Genomic DNA, 8,974 nt, shown 5'->3' with positions numbered 1-8,974 from the left:
TTATACAAAGATGCCATTCAAAAAAGAAAAAAGGAATTTTTTTTATACTATAATAGGCACAATATATGCTGTCATGCACACCAAAAACTAAAAATTTGTTGACCTTTTATGACAGAAACACTTATATATTATCTTTTGTTGACTGTGAGTGTGAGGGTTTAAACAAAAACCCAAAGCAGACAATACTTAATACATTGAAAACGCAGTGTTGCAAGCTTGAGGTCGGAACATTGGTTCCAAAATAAGGGACATAAGCTACATGTCCTTCAACCCCTTTACCTCGACTGAGTGCACTGTTTTGGTACACCAAAATAGTCCCATGTTTTATAGTGATTCATCTTTTGCAAATGACAAAACTGTAACGGCTCAAACGCAATGTTGCAGAATTGAGATTGATAGTAATTAACTATCTGCACAAGTAGACCTGCTTGTGAAATTTTTTATTAACATGTTGAAATGAAATTAGAGTAATTTAATTGGATGCACGTGTAAAATCTATTCACTGTCCATGGATATAGATTAATTCTCATCAAAAGATTGCGGAGAGAAATTTATCTGAAAATTTATGTACCAGAGTACCACAAAGTTAAATTCATATTCAGGAGTATGAATAGCAAACAAGGGAGTGTCAGTAGTATTACCGAGTGAATAACTAACGATATTAGGCTCTTAACAAGTTTATAAAGCCCAATTGTGTTCGGGCCAATATCCATAACAAGAACGTTAAAAACCCGAACCGACCACATACTGACCGGTTCATTGTGAACCGGGTCTAACTAACAAAATGAGAAAAAAAACCAATCAAAGTAACTTAGTTTCAGATCTTTGATCTGAATAACGAACAGAAGAAGAATAAGAAGAAGAAGAAGAAGAAGAAGAAGAAGAAGAAGAAGATGGGAACGACGGTGGCGGGTTTAGCGCCGGGACTATCTCGGAAGCTGAAGAAAGTTCTAGAATCACGAATCGATACACCGGATCTATTATCTTCACTCAACACACTCTCTTCATTCTACGACGAGAACACTCCTCAAGCACGCCGTAACCTCCGATCCACAATCGAGAAACGATCTCTTTCAATCAATCATGAATTCCTCGACGCTTCACATGCCGCACAACTGGTAATTCCTCTTCGTTACGTTGTGTTTTCTATTATCATCATCGTGCAGTTAGTTCATTTGCTTCTGCGATTCTGATCCGATCCGGTTTGGTTTAGTTAGTTTGATTCTTTATGTGTTTGCTTTGTTAGGCTTTGGATAGCGTGGAGAATGAGGTCGATGCTCTTGCCGAATGCTGCGATAGGTGCGGTTCCGAATTCGTTGTTGTGTGCTTTGATTCTGAATGTTGTTAAATGAAGCTTATCTATGTGCTTAGTAGTGATATTGAGTTGCATTTGCTTCTGCTTCGTTCTACTGGAAATGCTTATATGTATGTTAATCACTTTGTGCTCAAGTAATTGTTTATGAAATACGAAAAAGTGTAGAAATGCTTATCCGTAATTACGTTTGTATATCAGTTAACTACTAAAGAGTCTGTAATTTTGTACAGATGTGCAGAAAATATGGCGGGAAACAGATTTGTGAAATTTCGTTATGATTTGAGATTCATTAGAGAATACTTTGCTTAAAATAGATAGGCGCTGAAACAATTATTCAATATGAATAAAAGTAGGAAATCGTGACTAATTTATCCTTTTCCATCTAAGTAAAGAAGTTAATGTTTAGAAATGTATGATTTTGAGATATAGGGAAGTGTCGATACAATGTATGTTCGGTGTATTGGATTGGGATTTTTAGATACATTGTCACCGTTTTGTTGGAGAATGAGCTTTGTTTTGGAAATGACTTATGTGTTTGATTTGTAGAACCAGTCCATAACATAATTGAGAAGCTGTACGGTAACTATTTTCATTGGCTATTTTGGGATTGTAACATGAAGGTAAAGGAAACAATGCAGTTAGAGGAGATAATCTCTTTGTGGCATGTCATTCAGAATTTTAGGGGATACACGCGCCACACACACGCACACAAAAACTGACAAGTCACAACTAGGATTATCAGTTTGAAAAAAAGTGTTAAGTTAGAAATGTTACTGTAGTTCAGGAAAAATTGGATGCTCAGCAGTCAGCACTTGGTGTGTGTGCTTAGAGTTCTTGTTTATGTTTAGAATGATCTTAAATCACTTAACACAAAGTTCTCTGGAGTATAGTGTGTGATTTGGCTGAAATTATTATAAGGCAATTCCATAGTAACTAGCATGTTAGAGCTGAGTGTGGTTTGTGGTCAAGATATTTGATTTCTGAATTTAGTGCAAGTTCTGGCATATCATTCTCAATTTTGGTTTCGTAGTGCAGCTCCAGAAATATTAGTTTGTGAATCATGTTCTGTTTAGCACTTAGTTGGGGTTAGGATTTAATCTTATGCATAATAAGATTTCAAATTTCCTTTTGAAAAATAAGTTTTTCTTAGTGTTCTTTCAATGAGAATGGATTCTCTGTCTTTCTAGCCAGCAGATCTTTGAATAAAATTTTAGGTTCTATATTTTTACAGGATAGCAAAGGCTTTGAACAGTTGCAGTGCTAGCACTGGTGACATTATCAGTACCACAGAGAGGCTCAAACAAGAGCTTGAAACTACTACACAAAGACAAGAGATTGTGACATGTTTCTTACGTGATTATCAGCTCTCCCCCGAAGAGGTTTGAATTATTGTTTGATTTTTACCATCGGCACGTGGCTTTGTGAATCAAATAACTGTATTATATTCTTGCTTAAACTTAATTTTTTATCATCTGTAGATAAATGCACTTAGAGATGAAGATTTGAATGAAAACTTTTTCAAGGCCCTATCTCATGTCCAAGAGATCCATGCCAACTGTAAAGTGTTGCTTAGGACACATCATCAGGTAATATTCTTGTCATCTCTATTCCTCTATAATATATGCAATTCTAAACCTGTTATCTGTAGTGTGGACTCTGAACCCAAAATGCCTATATGATTATGAGTTTACATATGAAGAATATGCATCCTCTTGGGCAATGTTTTCTATCCTCGACTTAAGTGGTAGTACTGCTAGCTGGAATATTCCGCAAAATTTGAAATATCATTAGAGTTTGCTGTGTATAAATACCTGCGTAATATCGAAAATTTAGATTTAGGTTATCCATAGATATTCTTGTGGAAATGGAGTTGTGGAAATGCACGATTTTGAAGCAATTAATTGCCAACACTTGTCACAGTTGCATGTGTGCCTAAGATTTCTTGTAATGACAACTCAGTCCACAGTAAGATGCTCTGTTGCAGGCTACAATTTTTTATCTTCCCCTCTGACCACAACTCAATTGGCATAACTGTGAAACAAACCCTCAGTCCAGAGATTGTGGTACTGGTTAGGTAAACCTTCCAACTGATCAGCGAATTTACGATTTGAAACCCTAAGTCACAAGTTTATTTTACTCACAAACCACTTTCAATATTACCAACCATTATTGGTTTGCTAGAGGCTACATTTATATTTATATTGATAGTGTACTCATTTTATAGCAACAATTACTCTAAATAATGTGGCTAATAGAAAATTTAATAATAATTAGGTCCTACAATCATCAAATGCGAAACATGTATCTGCGTTTATATTTATATTGAACATACTGTAACAAGTACTCTAAAGGACAGGAATCTGCATGATTTGACTTTAGGAAACATTTTTTTAGGAAATAAAGTTACCTCGTTTTTTCTTGATAACATACTTATGGTTACTTCTTACTACCTCCATCTCTAAATATAGGACCCTGATTAAATTACGGTGATTTAAAAAATTGGTAGTGCTAGTCCTATATTTAGGGGAGGGTAGTACATGGCTCAGCTTCTTCTGGCATCAGTACGCCCATGTATGTTTCATGGACCTAAACAAGCTGGATCAAGGTTTGTCACACTCGTGTACAGTTTTCTGTACGCATAAATTGTGCTCTATGTCTAGATCCATCTCTATGCAATGCTGCTTCTGGTTGAATGTGAATAAATAGAAGCAGACAAATATTATCCACTTTATATGCTATTGATTTGTAAAACATATACTTAAACTTAGCTGATGCAAGGGTGACATAGATATTTAAATTTATGTAAATGTAAAGTAAGGAATAAGAATACCTACAGTAGATCTGCAATGGGTCTGACCCTTCCCTGGAACCTGTAATTGAGGAGTTCTATAGGACCTATTTCTTGTCAATCCCACCTAGTGGGATAAGGTGTTGTTATTTCTATTGTTGTATAAATTATTGTAATAGCTGTGTCTATTTCTGCTGGTCAATAATTGTTGTATGTTCCTTTCACATCAATTTTTTTGCTTTGTATTACTCGAGAATCAGGTTTTGGTACTGAATAACTTGAGAGATTAGCTCTCAGCTTAATCTTATTTATAATGAATATTGTACAAAGAGAATCCCTTAATTAAGGATACCAACTTGAGAATCAGCTTTTGGACTTTTGGTACTGAATGGCTACAGAGATTAGCTCTCAGCTTGATCTTATTTATAATGAATATTGTACAAAGAGAATCCCTTAATTAAGGGAATAAATCAGGATAAAATTAATCCTAATAAAAACAGAATTATATACAAGGAATATCCTAATACTAATAGTAAAGAATCAAATCAATGCATGTGTCAATATTGATCTTGTTCAGGCAGAGGTTTTCTCCCATACTTACCTGTTACTTTATCAGCTTAAAAGAAAATTACAACTTTTACTGAATTGGGGAATTTCATTTGCAGCGTGCTGGTTTAGAGCTAATGGATATGATGGCAGTGTATCAAGAGGGAGCTTATGAGCGCCTATGCAGGTGAAAAGTCATCTACTTTAGCATCATATAACTACATTATGCCTTGTTTTTCATCCATATGATATGACACACCCACATGTGGTTTCTTTGTGAAGTGTGATTTTTTATCTTTGTATTTATTGTTGATATAAATGCCGAAGATAGATATTTTCCATTTGGTATTCATGGACTATATCGCCTAAACTCCTAGTTAAGAACAAATCAAGAAAGTCTTAATATTTTGGCCCAAAGTACTTGAAGAGTATTATGTCTCTTATTTATGTTATTTTACATACATAGTTACATATATATGAATTTTATGAATTTCGTAGAATCTTACGATTCATGTTACAATTCCATGATATATAACTACTTATAGTCTTTACATCTAGGTGGGTTCAGGCTGAATGTAGGAAACTGGGTGACACTGACAATCCAGAAGTTGGTGAGCTTCTGAAAACAGCTGTGCGCTACCTCAGGGAAAGATCTGTTCTTTTCAAGTATTGTGCAGAAGAGGTATTTTTTCAATAGGATTAGTCAATTTATTGAAAAATTAACCATTCTAGTTTTGGTTCCATATTTCATATTCTGAAACATATTATCTGTTATCATGCACGGTGCACCATCTAATGGTGACTATGATAAAATAATTGCTAGTGGAATTCATGTTCAGAATAAAATCTAAAGTATGTTCTTATGTGAACTTGAAACGATTGTCTTTATCATCATTTACTTGAGCATAATAGTTTTTTTTTCCTGATTCTGCAGGTAGCCAATATGAGACACAATGCACTGTTTAGGAGATTTATAAGTGCTCTTACACGCGGAGGACCTGGTGGAATGCCTCGACCTATTGAAGTGCACGCTCATGACCCATTACGATATGTTGGTGACATGCTAGGCTGGTTGCATCAGGTTTGTCGTGAAAGCCTTATGGATGTTTGTTTTCTTAGAATCATTATGGATGTTGAAGCATGTGTTATATAAGAATGGAGGGAAGGATAAAAACCTTTTCTGAAATCGTAAGTGTGATTATGGTTTTTATGCTAACAACTTGAGCACGTGTACTTATACTAGACTCCTTGTTGTTACAAACCAAGAGAGGAAAAATGAAAATTTGATAGAAACAAATGAAAAGAAAGAAACATTTTAGTAAATGAATGACCGAGAATATAAGAGAGAGAGAGAGAGAGAGAGAGATCTCCTCCAAGGGTTTCCTCTTCAAAAAGGATTTCCCTTTTCACAATATTTTTTGAGTTCAGAATGATTCCCGCCATCCTTCTTCCCTATACTTATTTATCTAACAAGTCTTCTCTTATTAACCAACTAAATAAGGAAACTAATCATGATAATTAGTAGACTCATATGTCATAATCCTAATTAAATAAGGAAAATAATCATAAAATATAAAGAAATATAGAAACCAAACCTAATTTTTATTTAAATTATTAAGAAACAATCCAAATAGCAAGTGATATTTTTTCAAATATTTTAACTGTTTATATCCATCATATTTATTTCTGCATGTAGGCGTTGGCATCTGAACGTGAACTTGTACTTGTACTCCTTGATCCAGATGCAATTGTAGATACTAGACCAACAGCAAAGCAACTCTCCAATAACTCTGAGAATGGATCTGGCAAGACAGAAATTGACTTGATGTTTGTTCTTGATAGAATTTTTGAAGGAGTATGTCGGCCGTTTAAAGTGAGAGTTGAACAGGTTTTACAGTCACAACCAAGTCTTATAGTCTCCTATAAACTCAGTAATACACTTCAATTTTACTGCTACACTGTGAGTTGTCATCTCTATGCTTTTTTTTTTTTTTTTTTTTTTTTTTTTTTCTTTCTATAGTAGTAATCCATATTTTTATTTATGTTGATGGCTTCTTTTGGTTTTGTAGATCTCAGATTTACTCGGGCAAGACACTGCTCTTTGTAATACACTATGGGCACTAAAAGATGCTGCTCAGAAAACATTTTTTGATATTTTGAAAGGTCGAGGAGAAAAGCTGTTACGATATCCCCCACTTGTTGCTGTTGATCTTTCTCCGCCACCAGCTGTGAGAGAAGGAGTATCTGTACTTCTTGAAATAATTGAGAACTACAACGGCATGATGGTTCCTGCTTCTGGCCAAAAACCTGTTTTCGATCCGGTTATATCTGCTATATTGGATCCAATAATTCAGGTTTGTGTTTTGCAATTTGATTGGATTACCAAGTTACCATTCAGTGTATAGTCATGAAAAGAAAATTATGTGAAAATGTGAATATTAATTCAAAAATTGACCTATGTAATATCTTAGGGCTAGGGTCTCTTTTGAGCTAAATTATCTGTTTGATAATGTTGTCTATTGGTTTTTTCATTACACTATACATGACATCCGTTGAAATGTTTTGCGCAATATTGCTCGTTCTTGCCTGCTCGTTTAATAACTCATGCTTGCATAATCCGTGAACTTGGTTCTTTAGTGCTGAAGCTCAAGGATCTCTGTAACATCCAATTTAAATACAATTCTAGAAGTTAGTTGGCTGTATTTTCGATGAAATCAAAGGATATCATAGCTTAGCCTCCTATTTGTTGCAGATGTGTGAACAGGCTGCGGAGGCACACAAGTCAAAGGGAGCTGGCAACTCATCTAGAAGGAGTAGGATAAGTACCGACCCAGGTCAACTTACTAAATCATCAGTTGATGCCATCTTGTCGAACAGCCGCTCCACTTCATCGTCTCTGGTCTGTTCTTCCTCTCTTTTTTTTAAAGAAAAAAAAATTGGTTTACTTTTTTTTTTGGGTTTTATAGATATTTGCTGCGTGTAAGATTTTAATTTGACACTACTATTATTTTAATGCACTTCTGCTTTTGATACCATTTTTATCAACTCAAGAATTTGCACACACACATATATATATATATATATATATATATATATATGGTTTTATCGCGCCCATTTTGGTGCATGAGTCCAGGTTTACAACCTTATAAAATCAGTCCTGCTAGAAATTAAATGAAAAATCATGAGATGGGAACTGAAATATCTTATGGGAACTTTTTTTAAAAATTCCATGCCATGTTGTAAAATGTAAAATCATGTTGATCAACAAATAAAGTCCGTTACTCCATTTTGAAATCAAATATAACATATGGAAACACTATAATAATTATCAATGTGTAATTGGACCAACAAATAAAGTGGGGAAATTAATGGAAGAACATATAACATGGAAACATAACATGGTTAATATATGGAGTTTTCTGATTTGGTCCTGTAGGAACATTAATCCAATAGACTTGCTTTTTGATTCGGTAAGACGCTTGACTTAACCTACGCGTGTTTTTGCAGACTAGTGAGACACCCTCAAAGATCTTTCTCATAAACTGCTTGTGTGCTATTCAACAACCTCTATCTGGATATGAGGTTGCGGCAGAGTATGTGAAAAGACTTGGAACAATGATAGATAATCACTTACGTGTTCTTGTGGATAAGGAAGCTGATGCAATCTTAAGTAGATGTAATCTGTCAGAAAAGATGCCTCATTTTCACAAATCAATCAACAAGGATGGGGATAGTGAAGTTGGTACCCCATTGGCTGAACTAGAAGACACAAGTCCAGCCGTTCTTTCAGAATGTTTGAAAGCTCTGTTTGGTCTTATCTTGGGAAGCGAGAGTTCCCTGCCTGAGTTTGAGCAGATACAGGTTCCAAGTTTGCGTTCTGAAGCTACTATCGGGGTGGCCAGGTCACTTGGTGAAGCTTATGAGCTTATTTTTAATGCTATAATGGATCCTAAGAATGGCTATCCAGACCCCAGGTCGTTGGCGAGGCATCCTCCTGATCAAATAAGAACTATATTAGGGATATGAATTCTATTTCTAGTGATGTGTTACTCCAATCCTTCATTATGTGTGTTAATTGAGTAAATAACCTTTATTTTCTCTTACATTTGAAATTGTATTGCTGTACAACAAATAATTTTTGTGATCTGTTTTGTATTGAGTTACTAAACATAATTGGATTCTTATTTTAGCCTTTAACGCAGTAATAATAGATTTTCATTATTTGATTCAAGGGAATGCTTGATAAAGTTTCAAATGGGTAACCTTTCTTAACTCATTCGTTTTGGATAAAATTGAACTAAATAAAAAATAAAATAAATTGGGTA

General features: G+C 34.7%; 1 protein-coding gene across 1 annotated transcript; it reads left to right on the top strand.

The window, feature by feature from the left end:
* Positions 1-711: 711 nt before the first annotated feature.
* On the top strand, positions 712-8,844 carry LOC123907464 (conserved oligomeric Golgi complex subunit 6). Its single transcript, XM_045957763.1, has 11 exons — positions 712-1,118; positions 1,247-1,299; positions 2,547-2,694; positions 2,794-2,901; positions 4,769-4,836; positions 5,208-5,331; positions 5,584-5,730; positions 6,346-6,609; positions 6,719-7,003; positions 7,402-7,548; positions 8,157-8,844. The coding sequence occupies exons 1-11, from the start codon at positions 894-896 to the stop codon at positions 8,673-8,675; spliced, it is 2,088 nt and encodes a 695-aa protein (XP_045813719.1). The 5' UTR covers positions 712-893; the 3' UTR covers positions 8,676-8,844.
* Positions 8,845-8,974: the final 130 nt, after the last annotated feature.

Source organism: Trifolium pratense, linkage group LG2 (genome assembly GCF_020283565.1).
Source record: "Trifolium pratense cultivar HEN17-A07 linkage group LG2, ARS_RC_1.1, whole genome shotgun sequence".
Lineage (NCBI taxonomy): Eukaryota > Viridiplantae > Streptophyta > Magnoliopsida > Fabales > Fabaceae > Trifolium > Trifolium pratense.
This window is presented reverse-complemented; position numbering and strand designations above follow the sequence as displayed.